General features: G+C 35.2%; 4 protein-coding genes across 4 annotated transcripts; all 4 read right to left on the reverse strand.

Annotated features, from left to right (window-relative positions):
- Positions 1-2,604: 2,604 nt before the first annotated feature.
- LOC129287805 (receptor-like protein 7) lies at positions 2,605-6,950 on the reverse strand. Its single transcript, XM_054924050.1, has one exon. It carries the CDS (start codon positions 6,683-6,685, stop codon positions 3,299-3,301), a length of 3,387 nt encoding a protein of 1,128 aa, XP_054780025.1. The 5' UTR covers positions 6,686-6,950; the 3' UTR covers positions 2,605-3,298.
- A 7,270-nt stretch (positions 6,951-14,220) lies between these two features.
- On the reverse strand, positions 14,221-15,360 carry LOC129288246 (receptor-like protein 33). The gene has a single exon (XM_054924754.1). It carries the CDS (start codon positions 15,358-15,360, stop codon positions 14,221-14,223), a length of 1,140 nt encoding a protein of 379 aa, XP_054780729.1.
- An 800-nt stretch (positions 15,361-16,160) lies between these two features.
- Positions 16,161-20,288, reverse strand: LOC129287987 (uncharacterized). The gene is made up of 2 exons (XM_054924288.1): positions 20,224-20,288; positions 16,161-20,128 (listed from the first exon to the last, which is right to left on the reverse strand). The coding sequence occupies exon 2, from the start codon at positions 19,013-19,015 to the stop codon at positions 16,610-16,612; it is 2,406 nt and encodes an 801-aa protein (XP_054780263.1). The 5' UTR covers positions 19,016-20,128; positions 20,224-20,288; the 3' UTR covers positions 16,161-16,609.
- On the reverse strand, positions 19,573-20,958 carry LOC129288247 (receptor-like protein 6). Its single transcript, XM_054924755.1, has one exon. It carries the CDS (start codon positions 20,956-20,958, stop codon positions 19,573-19,575), a length of 1,386 nt encoding a protein of 461 aa, XP_054780730.1.
- Positions 20,959-22,808: the final 1,850 nt, after the last annotated feature.

The raw sequence follows: 22,808 nt of genomic DNA on the forward strand, positions 1-22,808 counted from the left end.
CCAACCACTCCTACTTCCATAATTAATTTTCCAACCAAAAAGCTCTCATTGTAGTAATTCTTGAAAAACTAAATCAATTCAACATCAATTTTCTCAAAAGTTGTGTGTTTGCAGGTAGTTGACAAAGAATATTTTATGTGTAATTATCAAATTAAATACATTTAATCATGCAGTGGGAATTAATGTTCTATTTTGTTATTCTAAACACCTGATTAATTAGAATAACGTTCCCTTGTTGCTTGCATGCATTTATAAAAGGCCCTATGTTTTATTACTCTAAATTATTTCCTTCCAAACATAACTATTCCTCTTTTTAAGTCTTCCTCATCTGATTGTGTACCTAAATCATTTGAGGCAGAGATGGAATTTAATGAGTATGACTTTGTTATAGACATTAATGACTCCATGGACACATGGTGTATTGTCGTGAGAGTCTTGAGAAAATGGCATATGAAGCAAAAAAACTCACCTTACCACATCCGGAACATTTCTTTCCTCCTTATTGATGTTTTTTTAATAATGAAAATTAAACTTTTCTCAAAGCCATGTAACAAAAAGTATAAAGGCTCATTTTGTAATTGATTTCACCTCACAAGTAAGACCACCAATTCATAGCATGTTGCCATCACAAATAAAACTTTGTATTTTTTTCTAGAAAATCGCCTAATTGTTTCAGAGCAACTAGAAAGAGATTATTTAACTAGAAAGTATTTAGTTTAGATGTAGAATACCTATTCAAAAGTTTTCACAACTTAATCATGTATAATGAAATTATCAAAGATTTGACCTTTTCAAATTCTGTCTGTAACTCACTATAGCTCGAGAAACAAATAGAATATATGTACGAATGAAATGTCCAAGAAGAAAGAAAATGATTGAATAGAAGAACTCTCAAAAATTTAACAATCTCAGATGTGTCAATGTCAATGGTATTCATGATATTTGTTTCAAATTCCTTAACTTCAACTCATGCAATGCACAAAAAATTGTCTAGTTTAAATAAAATATTGTGTAAGTATACTTCATCTTTATATTTTACTAGGGTTTTTTTACCAATATACTATAAATAATAAAAAAATTTATCAAAATACTACACCATGGAAAATATTTAGCTAAATGCTACGCCAAAAATTGTTCATACCGCGAATGAGTTTGTGGATATGAATAAATCATTCAAGCCAAGAATGATTTTATAATTGAAAATTATTTTTTTAATCAATGAAAAATGAAATCGTTCACTAGGTGAATAATTTTAGCTTTTTTATTGATGTGACATTTTATTCATTGTTAATTGTGGGAATATTTGCTTTCTTTTCTTGCTTTATTTTTCCCGCATGATTCATTTAAGTATGAGATAGATGGCCACTTATTGTTAATGCTTTTCCAACACTTAAAGAGTTTGACAGAACATCTAAGTACCTGTAATGGTATTGAAGACATATCTAACAATGGATCCAACGTATTAGCAGTGATATTGGGTATGCAGTAAGTTTTTCACCTACTTTCACTAGTGCCATTGAGTAGGAGTGGGTGAGTTAAAAAGTAATGATGATGAGGGTGGAATATAATGAGGCTCAAATTGAATAGGATTGGGAGAGATGAAAAGCGGTGATGATAATGATAGGTTAGCATGTAATAAGATTGATTAAAATTTTGAGGCCCTTGCTTCCCTATATTTTCATTTTCAATTGCTGGTTGAGTAGATAAATAGCTACCACATCACTTGCTGAGTCCATCTTGATAAATTTATAGATGAGACAACTCAACTTTTGGTAGAGTATGTTGAGGGTTCTTATTAAATTGTTCTCTCATTACAAGTAAGATATTGCGTTGGTCGTGAACAACCCTATCTCGATAGTCAATGTAATGAGAGCATTTTGAATGAGAATTAATTATTAACCTGTATAAATCCTCTGTTATGTTAGCCTAAAATAAATAATAAGACATTATTACATTATAATAATTTTTTATAAAGAAAAAGATGATACTAGATGAAAAACCTACCACATACTTAGTATTACTACTAATATGTTGGATTCATTGTTGGGTATATATTTAATATCATTGCATGTACTTAGATGTTTTATCGAACTCTTTAAGTGCTGGAAGAGCATTAACAATAATAAGTGACTATCTATCTCATGCTTAAATAAATCATGCAGGAAAAGTAAAGCAAGAAGGAAAAGCAGAGATCCTCATAGTTAACAGTAAATAAAATATCACATCAATAAAAAAGTTGAAATCGGTCAACCAGTATGAACAATTTTCAATGTAATATTTGGTTGAATATTTTTTTTTACGATGCTGTATTTCAATGATTTTTTTTACTGTTTGCAGCATGTTGGTGAAAAAGCCTATTTTATTGTAATACATAGTGGCACCCACATCAATGATCCAATCATTTTTTTTTTAAAGCCCAACTTCTCACCATCTGCCACGTTCATACAATAAGTTCGTGATGGACCAAAAAAAAAAATGCAAAATGACAAACTCTTCGAATAATTTTTTATTGATGATCCTTTGTCATGGTTTCATGAATTTCCTGATCAATGGTAACCAAAAAAAAAAAAATTATAGCTGATCAGGGAGTATCACTTTTTGTGGTTAAGATCAGGGAGTATCACAAGAACCGCTTCAAGAAAAAAGTGAATATTGCTTCCAGAGTTCCAGTCATTGTTTTGTTGGACGTCAATCAAAGGTATTTTTCCCCGTTGCTCCATACGCCCGTCCCTGTGCAATTGTTGACGATGCACGTCGAATTACGCTTGAGATATACATTAAATATATGAGTTGAGTTGTTGAACTGAATAGGGCTCTTCAAGTGTTCGATGAAAGTTCGGAATGAGCATAGTGGTTGTTTTATAAATTTTCTGACCAGTGAGTATTACAGGAACCGCCTTCGCTAATCAGTAGGGATTTGTTGCTTTTAGTCATTGACGGTTGTCAATTTTAGGATGATTTTCTGTGCGTACGTACAACATATACATCTACGTGTCCGTGTACAGAAAGAAAAAGAGAAGACAAGAAAAAGGGGAGAACGGTTTCAACTCGTGTGTGAATAAAAGGAATTGAAACCCCAAGTTCCTACACAAAGCATTGATCCATTTATTTGCTGGTCACTGAGTAGTACCACAAAAACCACCTTCAATAAATCAGAGATGCGTTATTGCTATTTGGATTGTGTTTGTGAGTGTATGTACATCATGTACATGCATGTAACATGTATTCAGGAAAAAAAAAAGGATCACAATTGAATAAAGGGGAAAGCATTTTCTTTCTTTTTTTTCTTTTTTCTTTTTCATCTCAGATGCGACTGAGAGGAAGGAGAAGCCCAAGAAACAGAAAATGTTGAGACTGTTGGTGAATGGTGGCATGTACACCTCGGGTTATGAATAGCCTTCTTCCTACTTATGTCGAGCTTGGAACAGAAAACACAATACCTTCCTCTAAACCTTGGAATACCCGATTCATCTTCATAGTCATAGTCATCACAGTCCTCTATCTCATCTGAATTCTCTTCTGCTTCTTCCTCCTCCTCGTCGTAATAATCATCAGAAGGTATGTAAGTCAATCCAACCATGGGAAATATTACAAGGAGGATCTTATGAATTCTGTTGTTGCTCCATTTCCTTGCTCTCTCCCAAAACATCAGTGGGGCAACAACCGATCCCGCTCCCACCCCAAAGCCTACTCCAGTGAATACAAAATCCCAATCAAATTCAGCCACTGCATTTCTAGTATTCAATTTTGGACTAGTACAGTTTGTAGTCAAAGGAGGTCCACATAATCCTTTATTACCACCGAAGGAAGATGCATCAAATGATTGAATTTGGGTGCCCAAAGGAATCATCCCCGCCAGTTGATTAAGAGAGAGGTTCAAGAATGAAAGGAAAGATAAACTTGCAATTTGCATTGGAATCTTCCCACTCAAAGAATTGTTTGACAAGTCCAAGGACTCAAGCTTTCTCAAATTCCCAATAGATGATGGTATCTGGCCAGTGAGAGCATTATTGGACAAGTTCAGAATATATAGTGCTTCAAAATTCATCATCTCTTCTGGTATTGGTCCTTCGAGATGGTTGGATGAGAGGTCAACGGCAGTGAAGACAGTTAGAATTTTAAACCACTTCATCTGTTGACCTTTGCTGGTAACAATCACTCTATCCTGATAGTAAATATCACCATATTTAAGGATCTCATACTGTAGGGTTTGTGCTTTTTCCGGCATCATTCCTTTCCATGTTGTGAGGGATTTTCCTGGTAGTTCACCCAAAAAATTGTTGAAAGCTAAATCAACAATTTGAAGCGTCTGCCAGGTATCGTTGGTGTTCGGGCATCCAATGGAACCATGGAAACGATTGTTTCGCAAGACCAGGACCCGAAGTGTGGAAATATTCTTCAATGAACATGGAAATCCATCCATAATATGATTGTTTCCCAGGTCTAACACCTCTAATGTCCCGCAATTTTCAAGAGACTTTGGCATTGGTCCATCTAATTGATTTCCATTGAGATCCAGAGTCCTTAAAGCACACAGAGCTGGAAACTTGTCAGGTATGACTCCTGTGAGATTATTTTTCCGCAGAGTTAGGATGGCAAGGGTGTCACTCATTGCCATTAAACATGAAGGAATTGTACCAGAAAAGTGATTGAACGAAAGATCAAGCACTTGAAGACTTGAAAAATTGCAGAAATTAGGAATGCTGCCTTGAAAAGAATTATTTGATAGAGATAGGAAAATTGTGAAAGCCGGGTTATCGCTTATATCAGCCGGGATAATAGAGCTGAAATTATTGGATGAGTAATCCAAATAGGAAGCGTTTTTTGGGAAAAAGGGAATTGGACCTTGGAGTTTGTTGTAATGAAGGTCAAGGAGTATCAAATTGGAACTAAGATTCTGCAATGGCCTTTCAATATCAGTCAACAAATTGTGAGAAAGATTAAGGTAACTGAGACTTTCAAGTTGCCAAATCCAGTTCGGTATCCTACCTCGAATTCGGTTATCTGAAAGGTCCAGCATAGTTAATCTGGACTGTCGTCTCAAGAAATCAGGGAAAGTCTCCAGGTTGCAATAAGCCAATTTTAGATTGGTCATATTGAAAACCGAAGACATGTTAGAATCAGACGCATTCATGTTGACTGACAGATTATTGTATGAAAGGTCTAGTGTAGTCAAATTTCTGAGCTCTGTGATCGCATCTAGCAGCATTGGCCCGCTGAACTTGTTTGAGGAAAGTTGGAGAATGGAAAGTCCTTTCAGTTGGAAGATAGACTTTGGAACAGGACCTGATAAATTATTGCTGCTTAAATCAAGGGTGTTAAGTACAGAGGAAGACACGTTGAAGAACTCATCCAATTGACTGAATTTGTTGTTGGAAAGCAGAATGATTCGCAGAGATGGGAGAGCAAAAAGAGAGGTAGGAATGCTGCCATTGATAGAATTATTACGCAATTTAATGCTGGCTAGATTTTGCGGTCCTTCAAATCCACCCGATGATGAAATTTCGCCACTTAGAAAATTATCAGAAAGGTCCATGTAAGTGAGTTTCTTGGCAGTAGCAAATGACGGAATTGGACCTATGAAGCTGTTCAATGACAAGTCCAGATAAGTGAGTTCAGTCAGTTTTGAGATTGAACTTGGAAGTCGTCCAGAAAATTGAGAATTTGAGAGATCTAACGTGGATAGGTTCCTCATGTTACTTATAGAATCCGGAAGCCTCCCGGAAAAATTTGTGTGACTCACTATCAAGGTCTGGAGAGATCCATTCAATGTGAAATTTGGGAAAGAACCACTAAGACCAGTATTATAAGATATATCAATGAAGGTCAATTTTTTTACCAGGAAAACATTTAGCGGAAATCTTCCACTCAACCCGCAAGAGCTAAGGTGCAATCTTGTCAGATTTGAAAAATTACCGAAGAAGTCTGGCATTGTGGCTGACAAATTGTTCTCATCAAGGCGAATTACCGAGAGGAGCTTCAGCCTAGATAGGGAAAAATCAATGGGACCTGAAAGATTGCAGTTTGAGACGCTCAACTCTTGCAGACTTGAGAGTGATGACAGAGCATTGCCCCATTCTCGTCCCTGAGCTGATATGGTTACACCATCTAGATACAATTTTCTAATGCTGGTAAGATTCTGAGTAAGCATTCTCAAATTCGGATTCTCAAGTTTTAGCTCTTTCCCCGTTAAATAATATGAAAGGGACGAGATATCCAGAACAACTAACCCAGTCAGTTGAGAAATCCCTTTTGGTATCTGCCCCACAAAGCCAGCATATGACAAATTCAGGTAGTTCAAGTTCTTCAATTTGTAGAGCTCGCTCGGAATTACAGAATCGAAATTGTTAGATGCCAAATTTAACATCTGAAGATACTGGAGACTGAAAATGCTGCTTGAACCGTCAAAACCACCAGAGATCGATTCTGCACTCAAATCAAGGCCAATAACACGTCCTTGCTCATCGCAATCGATACCGCTCCAATCACAGCAGGACGGGCTTTCACCCCAAGACACCAGTTTGATGGAACTTGATTTGCTAAAATTGAGGCTGTTCTTCAATTGGAGGAGAAGAGATTGCTGGTCCCTAAGACATCGGCTTGATGCCACATAGATGTTGAAATTGAGCAACATCCAGAAGAAGCAGAGTATGAAGGAAAGCCATGGAACTAAACGAATTCTCATTGAATTGTGTAATGTCGGACACCCATACAACCAAAGACCAAAGTTTAAACGATGGATCAAACAGCGATCTCATGGGATCTCAGGACCCATGAAAAAACGCCTCCCAGGTCCGTGCTTCAGTGTTCGACTCACAACGCTGAAAGAAGGTGGTTCAAGTGTTGCAAAAGAAATGCGGAGAGAGAGAGAGAGATGGGAAATTGGGAAGAGAACGGAATGGTCAAACACTGAGAGCCTGATGTGAAGCGCGGTCAGAGCAAAACCATGTTCATCACTCCGTTGGATAGAGAAAAACAAAAGCAGAAGGCGTCAAGTTGCTTGCAAATTATTGCCTTATACGCGTTTCAACGTCGGCCTTGTCATTTTCCGAAGACTTACGGGCAGCTTCTGAAATGGGACACTACCAAAATTTTAGACTGTTCAACAGTTTGAACGGTTGCCATCCATAAATTAGGCATGATCCATTTAGCATAAAGCAAGTTTTAACCTACTTTTTTTTTTTAAGAAAAGAAATCATAGGCGTAATAGTAGTGACAATACTAGACCGAACTTTTCTGCTGTTATTAACGTGCTTCGTCAAACAGGCAAAAAACCATTGAGGGAGGTCACTTAAAAAATTTGCAACGTTGAAAAGTTTTTCTTTTTTGTTAAAAAAACTTGCCGCAAATGATGTGATTTGATGATTTTTATATTTCTGTGGGGTTTTAGGGGGTGGGGGGGGGGAGATCGAAGGGTTTAACCGTTTTAGGTGCAAACAGTTAATGCAGTTGACAAAATTGAGTTTTGCGGGAGAAGAGTGATGTCTGACGTTTCGTTGTGGTGACTGGTGGGCATGGGAAACGCTCGGTCGTACAGTACTAGTTAACCTTTTGAACATTAACTGGGATGGGGTGTTGCGGGTAGCTAGTTGTTTATAATATGATAATGTTCGAATTTTTGTAAAAAAAAAAAAGTGTCTATATTTGGCTCGATTGCGTTTTAAATGAAATTATTTCTAATAAAAAATATATGTGAGTAATAAGGAAAAAAATAGCATTTATACTCAGAAGAAAAGGAAAGAAAAGAAAAACTAATATCGTTTTCATTTTCAGATGCAACGCTCAATCTCCTGTTGGTGTTTCCAAAATTCGAAATAAGCTTTTTGCCAGGATATTTTCAACAGTCTAAAAAGGTATTGGGTCAAAATCAAATAGCCAGATTTTGAATTTCAATATTTTGGCTAAAAATGAGAAAGTACTCAGTCTCAATATAAAATATAAATACCTTTTAATAATAATCTATGTATTAATAAAATTTTTATTTCCATAAAAAATTATATATTATTTTCTTTTTTATTTTTAGTTTTGATTTATAATAAGTAAAAAATGTCATAAATTCACAAATATAAAAATTTAAATTAATGAATATACGGGGTAAAATGATTTTTTTTACAAATATTAAGTTTTTTAATTGGACCAAAATTTGTTAAAAAAATGCTTATATTTTAGATCAAATATAGTACTTTGTATCCAAGGTCCAATGTTATTCACATTGGAACGAATTAGTAATATCAGTTATACGTATCTTAAATTAAAACATTCAAATTGAATATTTTAATTATGGAATTTATACTTAGATCAAAATGTCCAAAAATAGCTTTCTATTCAATAAAATTTGTACATATATTTTAAGTATGAATTATTTTTTCACATATTTTACATGTTTACATCACTTTTTAAAAATGATTACCAACAAGTAGTGATATATTTAAGAAAGTTAGAAAAGACAAAATGACCATCTTCAATGAGGAATGAATTGAATGTTGAAAGAAAACAAAACACCTCTCAAGTGACGCAAAATTTAGAATCAAGTGAATTAAAATTAATTAATTTTTTAATTATTTGTTAGAATCACCCATTTTTCAAAACTATCAATAAAATCAGAGACCTTATCACTGGAAAATCATGTTTGATCATGTTTTCAAGAAGACAAATAAATATGCAGATTGATTATCTCATCAAGCATGTGCAGATTGATTATCTTATCAAACCCCTACCAACAATTTATATGTTCTTATTTTTGTTACCCCATGATTTGATTGTTGTAATTTTTTGTATGTTGATAAAAATCAGCTTATCAATTAACATAGTTTAACTGTGGCTTTTTAATTAAAAAAAATTATTTTTTTCCAGGATGACGTACGGATATATTAAATTTAGTCTTGTGAAAATTTAGGCTCACTTTAACATTTAAACCCTATTAAAATATGTGAAGAAATAGAAAAACAAAAATACAGTTGTGCAAGTCTTTTTAAGCATGTGGGAAAAGTAAAAGAATAAAAATATTTCACCATGAATTGTGATTTATACTATAAGCATTTAAAGCAAGAGCATCAAGCAATTGATCTATAAAGAACTTCGAAAAAGTAAAAGCAACTTCACGGCTTGAAAAAGCATTTGTGGTAAGTTAAGAGCATTGAAGTTCAAGGATCTTAATAGAGTATTGACTATTTAACCATCAATATGGTTGGATGGGAAATCTAAAGAAGTGAAGGTAACAAAAATCTAATGGCTTGTCTGATTTTATTCTCATTTTTTATTTTTTAAAATTATTTTGTGAGTGAAATTTTAAAAATTGTTTCTCAAAACAAATTAAAATATTTGAGTTAAAAAAAGTTCAATAATAATGGTCATCAAAGGTTAATGGTGATGGTCTATGATAATAATTTATGATAACTCAAATTAATTTATAATAGTCAAATATAATGTGTTTTAAAAATAAAAAAAACAATTATGAAATATTTAAATTCAAAACATTTACTTGAATTTTTTTTATTTTTCAAAAAAACATTTTTTGAAAATAAAAATCAAACAAGCCTTTTAATTAATTATAGATATCTTGTCCAAAGTCGACGTGGAATCCAGGTACCTTGTATGCCAAAATTACAAGCTAACTCAACCAAAATAAAAGGGTCAAAATCCCCTCCTGGTTTCTAAACCGAAGTAATTATCCTATAAAAATCATGACCATTTATTCTTTTCCATTTAATCCAATGGTTTTTTTTTTTTTTTTTTGAGGTGCTTCCTTTCGCAGCAACAGATTTGGAAAGATTAGTGACTTGAGACAAAATTTTTACTTAAGTTAAATCTTAATTATTTAAAAACAATGATAATTTTAAATGTTAATTATTTATAATCTTAATTAACTTTTTGTTCCTTTTATGACTCTAAATTTAGTTTATTTTAATTTCTTTCTATAAGTTTTCAGAATTTAGTAATTATTTGGACTTAGATTTTAATTTCTTGCTATAAGTTTTCAGTAATTATTTGGACTTCTTGGATATCAATATAAAATTGCTGGCTACACACACACACACACAGATACAATTATAGATAGGCACAATGGCATACTAAACAATTTCGTTGAAAGCTTTCCTCCAAGTTAATTAAATTTGAGAAGAATATTAACAATATTTTAAAATATAGAATATTAACAATTTTATTGCCGCTTTGTAATTTGGCACTCTTCGTGTTTGGAAAGCCAAACCAAATCAATCTAAGCTATTGCTTACCCGTAACTTAAATTGTCTAAAACTTTAAAAGAAGAGGAAGGTTATTGAACAGCAAGAGAAGGAAAAGCCATGGTTTTTTTTTTTTTTAAATTCTTATTTTAGAAGTCATGGCTTCTTGCCAAGGTCGAGGAAGCTAGCTAGCAATATTATGATATTTTACACATCAAACACAAAGAAAGATGAAGAAACATTCCCAAAAAAAGAAAAGAAAGAGTACATATATGCTTGATTTTGGATCAAATACAAATATCCACACACAACTACACACCTACTCCTTTCCTTGAGGGGAAAAGTAACACGCATATGATATAGAACCTTCAAGCTCCTTCTTTCATAGGGAAATGAGGTGTCATTGAGTCAAAAGGTTCAAGGCAAGTGAAAATACATACTAGCATTCTTTTACTTTAATTTAATTCAGAAAGGCTTCCACTTCAAAGGTCTGTAAGTTTTCCTTCCATGGTGTTCATACACAAAATCAAGCTGAGGTATCATCTTCCAAAGCATGTTGTTCACACAATTGAAGTACTGTAGCCTCCATTGTCTCCAAAAAATAAGGGGCAAGATTACAATTCTAAGGAGAAAAGTAAATCCCAATTCAACACTCAAAAAATTCCAATCAATGAAACTTTTAGAATGTGATGGTAATCCAAAAATTGTACCAAAATTGCAATTATGTGTCATTGGTGGTCCACATAGTGCTTTATTATCTTCAAATGAATCCACTTCAAATGACTGGATTTGAGTGCCAATTGAGATTAGTCTCATCAAATGATTGAAAAAAAAGTTTAGAACTATAAGGAAAGACAAACTTGCAAGCTCTGTTAGAATATTTTCATTAAAATAGTTCATTAACAAGTCCAATGACTCAAGCTATTTTAGATTCTCTATGGATGAAGAGATATAGCTTGAGAAAGCATTTTGTGACAAGTTAAGACCATGGAATGCTTTGAAACTCATAAGCTCTTCTAGTATTGGCCTTTCAAATGGTTAGATGAGAAATCCAATGAAATGAAGGCAATGAGAATCTTCACAAACTTTATTTCTCTCCCTTTGTTGACAATTGTTATTGAATCTTGATATCTTCGGCATAGAAATCATAGAATAAGTGGTTGACTACAACAGGTGTTTTGCCTCTTACAGGTCTATCTAATCTAGGTGCTATATTTTTATTCACAATAGAGTGCAATGCACTAAAACAATCTACAGGACTAATATGATCAAAAATGTCAAAAAACAAAAGCCCAAATTTTGAACTAACTTCACCACCAAGTATAAGAGCTCCTCAACTTTGTAGGAGTGATCTTGGTATTGTACCGTTGAAATGATTGGAGGCTAGATCAACAATTTGGAGAGTCTCCCAATTTCCAATATTTTGCGGGCATTCAAGAGGGCCATGGAAGCTGTTTGACCTTAAAATAATGACTCATATATATGCATTTCTTTAGAGAAGCTCATAATGTACTTTTTCTTTAATATTAAAGAGGCAAAGATATGTAAAAGATGAAAAATAACATGTATATAATATATCAACTGAGAATAATTAAAAATGCACACATATGAAGCACTTCTAAGCACACCAAATTGAGATCCTTTACAATTTTTTTTTTTTTGTTTCATGTGTGCCCATTCTCATCCATTTTTGGCAGTTCCCTGGGGACACGCCACAAATTAAGGGGGAACTTAATATTTGGAACAGGAGAAATCAATAAAGACGACAAAAGTATTCAGAGTCTATGTACTGAGATGGAAGCAAGGACTGCAAAAAGCCACATATGTGAACTTCAAAAGTATTAGAAGTCATGTCGGTCTCGATGGGCAGTGTTAACAACCGTTATAGTCTCCTTCAAACTTAACATGTACATATATGGCTAACGTCACACCAATATTCTTCTACACACCTATTTCTTCATGAACTAAACAGATCACCCTTTACTTTCATGGCTTGAGATTAAAGTTTGGAATATGAAGAAGTTGACTAGTCCGGGCAGTGAAATACGGCACCTGACACAACAAAAATCAGCGAAGAAAACAAAAAGAAGACTAGTGTACGAAGTGAGATACAAGCAATGAAGGCAAAACTCAATACACTATATTTGAAATTCAAGTACCCTGAAAGCCATGCTGGTCTTCACGAGAAAAGTTGGTGTCAGAGCCACCTACTTTTTTCCCCCCAAACTGGCTATGTCCGAAGTCAAACACTTCATTTTTATTGATTGAGGTTTCCCAAAAAAAAGGGTGAAAAGTTCATTGATTGATGACTAGAAAAATATTAATTATTTTTATTTTTATATTTTTAAATTCTTTGTGGACCAACTAGTGGCCTAGCAAAGCCTGGCCCAACATAGCCAGCACAAAATGGTACCAAGTCAACAGTAGTTATGTATTCGCATGGGGCCGAGCACCACTAGTTTCTTTTAGAATAATATTTAAGGATTCTCTACAAATATTAATTACAGTTAAGAATTTTAAAATTTTAATTTTTTTAAAAGGATCCTAGTATTTCACTAGAATTAAAATATTTTTGAGTTAACTTTTTCTGTACTTATCTTTCATATTTTTAGTCTTCATATTTCACATTTTTAATACTTAATTTTTTGGTGGTCATCTTGAATGTTTTCAATGTTTGTCTTTTATATTTTCAATATTAAAAAATACTTACTTTTAATTCTTTTTAGTGTCGAAATCATGAGGGATGGGTATTGAAAACGTTTAAAGTGACTATTATAAAAATTGAGTGCTGAAAATGCTGAAAATAACTATTAAAAATGTAAAAGTACTATTTTATCAAAAAAAAAAAGATGTAAAAGTACTAACAAATTCAATCCCAAAAAACATCCAACCGAGGACCTTTTTTTTAAAAAAATAATTTTAGGATTCTTAATTATAATTAATATTTCTAAAAGGTTCTTAAATATCCTTTTTTTGGTGACCTGAACCGTGCATCCAAAGTTAAACATTCTTTTTTAAAAAGCATATTTGAAAAAAAAATCCAAAATTAGTTGCAGCGGTCAACTGGCCAAAAAAAAAAAAAAGGGGATCCATTCTGCTCAGGGAGCTTGAGTTGATTTTCTAAGCAAAAATTTTTGGCCACTGCTAAAAATGAAATGCACAAAATACCTCCTCCTCGAAGTTTATTTTGTTGCCACGCCTACAGCGTTGGACTCATACAGCTCTTTAACCGTCTCATTTTGTCACTTTGATTTAACCCTGCGCTTTCTAATTTTATTGTTAATTTCACCCATTTATTCTTTTTTGAATTTCTAGTCCTACTCATAGAATTAAGTTTACCATGTAATTTTTTTTTTTGGCAAAAAGGGAAATTTCATTGCGGCCAAGAAAGACTACCATATGAACAAAACCAAGGCAACGGAATGAGAGTGCATAAGTGCTTTAAGCTAACAGAACAGCTAGCACGTCATTCTAACTATGGATTTGCCTGTTATTCTAGCCCTCCATATTAACCAAGAAGATTTATTTGGATTGGAGATAGATTGGGCAAAACAAGTCATCTTTGGTATAGGAGAGATGCGCAACACTATTCAACATCTTTTAAACATTTGTGATAAGGATCAATTTAGAATCTGAGCTCTACTGATAAAGTCACATTGTATGTACCATATGAATGATGCTACATATTTCCACACACACATGTGCATGCAATTTCATCAGCAGACTACTTATTCTGAAATTGAACGGAAATTAAATAAAACAACATTGATTAAATAACGGAAAAGACATACTAGACCACATTTACTACATATTTAGTAAATAGAAAAATATTTCTTAATGAAAAAAATGAAAAATGTATCTTAAAAATAAAATAGGTGCACTCTTATTATTATTATATTTTTAAATATACCTTTCCACTTACCAAGCATAGAATTAGTATCATAACTTGTTATTGCTGGCCTTATATATTCTACAAAGTAGCATGATATTAGGAGATGATGAAAGTAAGCCACAAATGAGGATTAATGAGACATCCACCTTAGGGTTCTGTAATTTGTCCCTCCACGGCATTCGTACACAAAATCCAGAGCGGGAAGATCCTATAAAGCAAGTCATCCACGTGTTGCCAGTACCATATTCTCCAGGCCTTCCAAAAAGCTAGCGGCAAAAGAACAATCACAATCCCAAAAACAAATCCCAATTCAGCGCTTATGAAATTCCAATCAATTGAACTCTCAGAGTGGGACTTCTTGATTGGTGATTGGGAAACCCCTGGTCTTTCATCGTTGCTGCAATTTGGGGTCAATGGAGGTCCGCATAATCCGTCATTACCTATGAACGAAGATGCTTCGAATGATTGAATCTGAGTACTTGCTGGGATTCTCCCCGTTAGATGATTATATGAGAGGTTCAAGAATGCAAGGAAAGACAGATTTGCCATCTGCTTTGGAATTTCCCCTGACAAAGAATTGTTTGATAGGTCCAATGACTCAAGCAGTTTAAGAGTTCCGAAAGATGATGGCATTTTGCCTGACAAAGCGTTGCGGGACAAGTTAAGTATGTATAATGCCCTTAACTGTCCAAGCACTACGGGTATTGGCCCTTCAAATTTGTTGCTTGAGAGATCAATGGAGGTAAAGATATTTTGGATCTTTACCAACTCCATCTCTAGATTTTTGCTCGTGACGTTCACTTCATCTCGGTAATAATGATCAATATAATCCTCATCGAGTTCAAATTGAAGTGGATCCGTCTTCAACAGTTTCCCGTCATTTTCTCCACCTGGCATTACCTTCAATGCTATCAAGAATGCAGGTGGAATTTTGCCGCTAAAACTGTTGTGTGCTAAGTCAACAATCTGAAGGTGAGGCCAAGCTATTTGGGTTCCTGGACATTCAAGGGAGCCATGAAATCTGTTGGACCGCAGAACAACAACATGCAAAGTGGGTATGCTCTTCAACCAACATGGGAACTCATCGTTAATCTTGTTGCTCCCAACGTCTAAGATCTCTAGCATGGCACAATTACTTAGACATTTTGGCAGCTTTCCTTGTAGGAAATTCCCATTCAAATCTAGAGTTCTCAAGTCACACGAGCCAGGAAATGACTCAATGATGCCTGTTAGTTGTTCCCCCTTAAACTTAGTACGGAAAGAGTTCCATTCTTTGCAATCAAGCATTTAGGAATTGTGCCAGTTAAATAATTACTAGAGAGGTCAAGAATTTGAAGGTATGGAACATTGCATAAAGATTTTGGGACATTCCCATGAAAATTATTGCTTGAAAGCGAAAAATAGAGTAGTTGTGAAAAATTGCCAACGTGTGGTGGAATAAAAGAGCTGAACTTGTTATTGAAACCATCTAAGAAGTGTAGAGTCTCTGGAAAAATTGAAAATGATCCTCGGAGAAAATTAGAATGAAGATCAAGTCTAGCAATGGACATGTTATTCAGCACAGGCTCTTCACAATCAGTCAAATGGTTATTTGAGAGGTTTAAAGTGCTAAGATCAATGTTATTCGAAAGCCAACGGGGAATTGTGCCAACGAGATAGTTACTTGATATGTCAAGAACCTCTAATGTTGATTGATTTTTCAAAAATTCTGGAAATGAGGTCAATTGGCAAGAAGCCAAAGCTCATCTGATTAGATAAGGGAAAGGTGGGAAGGTAATATTTGAATCAATTACCGATAAGCTGTTGTATGAAAGTTCAAGTAAAGCAAGGTTACCCAGCTTTCTAATCATATTGAGGTCTACTATGCCACTGAACCTGTTGAATGACAGTAGGAGTTCATGGAGTCGTTCAAGTTGAAACAAAGATTGAGGAATGGGTCCTTCAAAATCATTGTTTCTCAAGTCAAGTGTGTCTATTATTGAGGAGGAAGTAAATCCATCCAGCTGGCCATCAAATCGGTTGTGTGAAACTGATGGAACCCTCTATTCTAATAAGCTTTAAACAAGCATAAACCAGAAACTACACCACAAATGGGACTGAAAATTACTAATACCGAATAGCAAAGTTGGATTACAGTGAAATAAGGAACTGAAAATTAGAACGTACTGAAATAGAAACAGCACAGAATATACTCCACCAAACAACAATCACAAAATATAAGTCACTCACTTACATATACACACTAGCAGAAGATAAAATGATGAAGAAAGATGACTTCCTCCACCCCCAACCTGACATTCGAGAGGCCAGAGCCCTCCTTACCACTCTCAATATTCAAAAATAATCTCCCCCTCTCTCTAGGCAAAGAGGAAGATTTAAAGACCTAAAAAGTGACTCTAGCACAGCCCTTACCCCTAGAAAACCCTTAACCATCACTAGGACTCTAGCACATCACTAGGCCATCAATTACTTTCTTTTTTCCCCTCATAACCAGGATCCGAAGGGCAAACATCTGAACCAACAATAATGTTATCTTTTAACCTCTTGCCTTCCTTGATTTTCTCTTATAAGTCTTAGTAAAATCATGAGCTCTATCATTACCCTCCCCTTGAAGTTTCACCTTGTCCTCAAGGTGAGAAGCATAAACAGCAGTTGGTATGAACATCTGTTGGTATGAAAACAAGTTTGCCCATACCAGAAAATCTTCCAACTGAACTGCTTCAATAATCTTGACATCCTTCTTCAATCCCTTGTAATAATCTTCAACTTTCATGCCAGAGAACCGAGCATCATAACGCATATTGGATGAAAAAATAGATTTAAACTGTTTTCCAGCAACAACAGAACCAGGAGACAGAATACTTGGGTTAGTAGACATTTCACCTCTATTTTCTTCATTTACTTCTCTTGCTCCTGAGAAAAGTCTGAGCTTCTTGTCATGCTTAGTATAAGCCGTTCTAATTTTCTTAGCAGAACAAAAACCAAAACTTTTTTCCCCTATTTCAGTGAAGTCTAGTACTGTGGTCTCTTGGGAATTTTCATCTCCTCTCATTGAGAATGAAGAAGTGTTGCTGGGGAACTCAGCCCCATCTCTTGTGGGTTTTATATTGTAGACAAGAAAATTACTGATCAACAACTCCCCCTTGATCTTGAGTTTAGTTTGTTTTGCTTCCCCAAATCCATCCTCCACACCTGCAGCCTGAACCTGCACATTTATCAACATGCCCAAAATCTTCAGTTCCAGTTTCACATTTTTCTCGGTACTGGTCTGAAGCTGCATTTTGCTCTGTATCTCCACTGAATTGTTGCTGTGTGCAGAAATGTATCTGTGAGTGTTGACCGTTGATCTAAAAAATTTAAACACAGCATCCAATGAGCTAAGACAAAATTTTCCAAACAACAAAGTGACATCCCCAAACATTTTGATGTCACACGTGATCAATTCTGGGATGATAACTGAAGCCCTCAGATGATATTGAGGAGATAAAAGTACAACCCCACATACATCGTCGTCCAATGGGTGACTGGATTTCTGCTTTAAGAGAAGAGATGCAAGCAAAAATTCGACTGATTTTTCAAATGATATACTCAAAGAACCAATAGCTATAGACTCCGAGTTGCAACACATGAACCTCTTAATGGAGAAGAATGTTAAGGTGACAAGAATTCCAAAAGTTGTTTTCAAACCATCCCAGTAATAGGTAACAAAAATTCTGGCAATAATTGCTGACAAGAATATTATGAAGAATGGTGTAGCTTGGAACCCACTGGAAAACTGAAGTAGGATGACAGCCTCAAATTGTATACTGTAGTCATACCTGACATTGGTATCATCCCTTATGCCCAACTTTGCACCAGCCTTTTGGGTCAGACGAGCAACATATTCATTCTTCTTGATAGTTATGTGAATTTGTGAAGCTGCCACATACAGTATGTTAACTTCTGTAATAGTTGGAGCCAGGAACAGTAGCCTTTGGTGCCAGCCAACACAAAGAGCATCTGGAATGGTGTCGCTTCCCACTGTTTTTGTATGTTTGTGGGAGAATTTTTGCTCTTCTTTGGCCTGTTGAGCGTTTAGAATGTGAGCCACAGCAAGCGTCTGGCGCAAAAATATAATATAAAGTGAAAACCCCTTCTCTGATGCAGAACGCAGCGTTGCAACCCTAGCTTCTCGAAGGATTAGGTTTCTCTTCTCCCCTTTAAGGCCCAAGTCCATTAGTTGCTTCTTAAATGAGGAATTGAATGTTGTATGCGGCTGGTTCATTCTCCTTTCATAAATTAAAAAGCTTTTAGGCCCAAAAGAATTACCATCATTTAGTATTGGGCTTCTACAATAAGTAATTAACCTAACCCTATCCAGCCTCCACTTTCCCTTCTTTTTGCCGTCAGCCTCTTCTGCCTTCAACCTGTCTCTTCGTTGCTCATATTCTCTCCAGCGTTTTGCAGTCTTCTCAACATTATAATTTTGCTTCTTCTCCTTAGTCGCTTCTGCCCCATTAACATTTATCTGCTGGACTTTGATTTTGGGACTGCTTGGTGCTAATTTGACAGCTTGCAAGGATTGAGAAGGTTTGGGTTTCATCTCTTTTGGGTTGATACCAGAATCTGCTTCAAACTTTCCTTCTCTTAAAAACGGTGACACTTTTAACTGTTGTTCAAAAGGCTCTTTCTCTCTCCCTTCTTCAACCTCCGGTATCTTTTTTATAACTCCCTCTGTTTCTTGCTCAACTGGTTTCTTCTCTTCTTTCTCACTTACAGCATCTTCATTTTCCATGTTCACCTCTGATTTCTTCTCCATTTCAGCACGCATCTCCATTCTGTCTAAAATCTTTGTGCACTTCTCTAATTTCTTCTGCATTTCCTCTGTTTTTTTCCCCACACTCTTCAACAATTCTGACATCATAGCTGCTGTAACTACGAGTTCTTCTAGTAAGTTTGCCATGCCTTTTTTCCACCCTCTTTCTCTCCCTCGGATCAACCGCTCTGATACCAAATGATGGAACCCTCTATTCTAATAAGCTTTAAACAAGCATAAACCAGAAACTACACCACAAATGGGACTGAAAATTACTAATACCGAATAGCAAAGTTGGATTACAGCGAAATAAGGAACTGAAAATTACAACGTACTGAAACAAAAACAGCACAGAATATACTCCACCAAACAACAATCATAAAATATAAGTCACTCACTTACATACACACACTAGCAGAAGATAAAATGATGAAGAAAGATGACTTCCTCCACCCCAACCTGACATTCGAGAGGCCAGAGCCCTCCTTACCACTCTCAATATTCAAAAATAATCTCCCCCTCTCTCTAGGCAAAGAGGAAGATTTAAAGACCTAAAAAGTGACTCTAGCACAGCCCTTACCCCTAGAAAACCCTTAACCATCACTAGGACTCTAGCACATCACTAGGCCATCAATTACTTTCTTTTTTCCCCTCATAACCAGGATCCGAAGGGCAAACATCTGAACCAACAATAATGTTATCTTTTAACCTCTTGCCTTCCTTGATTTTCTCTTATAGGTCTTAGTAAAATCATGAGCTCTATCAGAAACTCGTATGACTTGCACAGATGGAAGCACAAATATGGATGAAGGGAACCGTCCATTGATGGAATTATTTGTTAAATCGATTTCAACTAGATTTACAAGGCCTTCAAAGTGAGTGGATGGTAATGGACCAGCGAAGCTGTTACTCGAGAATATTGCACGAACAAGTTTCTTGCACTTATTTAGTGACGGAATCGAGCCCGTAAATCTATTATCTGACAAATCTAGTTCAACAAGTTGGGTGAACTCAGACATAGAGATGGGAAGTGTTCCATTGAAATGGCATGAAGAAAGATGTAACACAGACAACTGCCTCAAATTACTTATAGAATTTGGTATGGATCTAAAAAAATTTGTCCCTGTCATTGTCAAGCGCCAGAGAGAACCATTCAATGGAAAGTCTGGGAATGAACCATGAAGATCTTCATTATCTGATATGTGAACAAAGGACAGCTTTCTTAGTTGAAAGATCTTCTTTGGAAACATTCCTCTCAAGCTGCAAGAAGAAAGGCTCAGGGTTGTTAGGTTTTCAAAGTTGGCAAAGGCTTCTGGAACTGAAGACGACAAATCATTGCGGTCAAGACTAATCACCGAGAGATGCACAAGCTTTGCCAAAGAATCCATAGGACCTGAGAGCCCACACACCTGCATGCTCAATTCTTGCAGGCCCAAAAGTGACGACACAACATTCGACCATTTGTGTCCTTGTGCTGATAAATCTACACCATCCAGATACAGTTTCTTCAAACTTGTGAGATTTTGTACAAGGTTTTGAAGACTTGGAATTTCTAGTCTCGGATCACAGTAAAAACAAGAGAGATCAAGAGTGACTAACTTTGTCAAGTGAGAAATCCCGATTGGAATCTGCCCCCTGAATGCAGCGTCAGACAAATTTAAATATATCAAGCTTTTGAGCTTGTGGAATCCAGATGGAAAAGCAGAATCGAATTTGTTATATGCCAAATTCAAATCCTGCAAATATTCCAGATTGAATAAACTGCTAATCTCACCGGCGATGTCCTGCTCACTCAAGTCAAGACCAACAACATGGCCATTGCTGTCACAGGATATACCTGCCCACTCGCAGCAACGAGGATGTTGATTCCAGGATGTCAGAGTCCGAGAATCCTGATAACTAAGGTCATTCCTCAGTTGAAGGAGCAACGTTCCTTCACCATCAAGACATTGGCCACGTACCACAGAGACGTGCACCCGCAGAATTAACCAATGGAAGAATATGAGTGGAAGCCACGAAAAAAACGGAATATTGCTCATTGAAATATGTAGAAGTGAGGATCTGAAGGTTCTCCAGGCACTCAAACTCATGCTACCAGAGAAGAAATTAAAGAAAGACAGACGCTGTCTCAAGTCTTTAGCGTTTTATACTCTGGTTCCTTAAGTCGTTAATGGAATTATTTAGTGGAATGTTGATGTTTCGAGTTCTTTTATTTGTTTTAGTTCTTTTTTAACTCATAGTTTCCACTGTTTGACTCAAATATATATTAAATAATTATTTAGAATAAATAAATACATAAGATTAAAAGGAAAATAATTAATCTCATTCATACACTCTCATCATTTTAAGAAAAATGGTTAGTTAATTAACTTAAATTAGTCAGGAGTGTCTCCATAAAACTTGTTAGGGGGCAAATACCACGGCTTTTCTAGTACATAAATTGTTTCTTTATATTATTATTATTAAAGTAAAATACACTGACCACCCTTCTGTTATGTATTAATTACACAAACATCATCTCTATTTTGCAAACTCATATAAACCTCTTGTAAAATAAAAATATATATTCATTCATCCAACTGTTAATATATATTTGCTGAAAAAAATATATTTTTTATACAACTAAAAAGCATGCTCTATGGTATTTGTTACACGTCATCAATTGTTACATTGCGCTGATTAACTTTTCAAGATATTAATTATTTGTTTTTTGGAAAAAAAAAATACTAGAAGCAAAACTACAGTTTGAAAAGGAGCCAAATAAGGAAAAGACTAACTGAGACTTGGAGCATGCTCCTGCGTAGCTCTATCTGCTACATCAACGAAACATAGAAAGAAACAAATAATTAATATGGGTTTATGGGTGAGTGAGCGTAGAGGTCAGGGCAAGTGCAAGTCACTTTCTTGCATGTCCCTTGGTGTACTGCAATAAACGGATATGATTGGTCCACATGGCAGGGGAAAAAATGTTAAACATGATTTTCAAGAAGACCAGACTTTAGAGGAGGAAGATTTGTCTCCGAGTGAAATACAAGCAATGAAGGGGAACGGAATTAGTTTTTTTATGAATAGACTTTATGTGCGTGTAAAAGTCAAGTAATCCTTACCCACCACGCACCCTGATTAGCTTGTTTGGATTGAAATTGAAAATGGGAAGAGCAACTTTTGTTTTTCACGTTCTCACGTTATCGTGTTTGAAGAGGAAACTTGTTAAATGGATTACGTTACTACTTTTTCAATGAACGAGAGACCACGTCACCCTTTTTCTTCTCACGCTTCACTCTTAGCTGGTTGCTTAAGACTGGGGTTTAAGAGTCACAAATGTTGTGTTCACTGTCCCATTATCTCCTTTCAGAGAAGAAATTATATTGGGGATATGGATTTGTCTGTGTATTTATTTTGGTTCACTTCTCTTCTCATCAAAAGAGAATTTTCACAAAGACCTATAAATAATCTTTAACTGTTTACAAATTATTCAGAGACTAAAGGCTTTGTTTGTAATGGGAGAAAATTAATTAGGAAATAAAAGTAATATATATATAATCTTTGTTTTTCTCTAATTTCCCCTAGAGAGAGGGGAAAACTAAAAAAAAAAAATTATGCTACGGAGAAAAATGTCCCTTGAAACAATTGTTTGTTCACATGCACTATACTAGTTTAGCAAAACCAAATTTTCTAAAGTAGGTTTAAGTATATTTATGTAAAATTAAACAATATATTATCAATTATCTTTCTCAGTTTTGGACAACCACTTGAACAATACTTGTCCATAGGCTTTATTTTCAGTCGTTGTTGTTGTTACATAAAACAAACGTGATTTATAAAGAGGAGCAGAGGACCATTAATTAATATTTTTAATGGGCGTACTTTATTTCGGAATTATTGACTCCAAACCCTAGATGTATAAATTTCTGCATATCATTTGTATTTGACTATTGGA

This window comes from Prosopis cineraria, unplaced genomic scaffold, assembly GCF_029017545.1.
Source record: "Prosopis cineraria cultivar Desert tree isolate PC_DT_omini unplaced genomic scaffold, ASM2901754v1 PC12, whole genome shotgun sequence".
Classification (NCBI taxonomy): Eukaryota; Viridiplantae; Streptophyta; class Magnoliopsida; order Fabales; family Fabaceae; genus Prosopis; species Prosopis cineraria.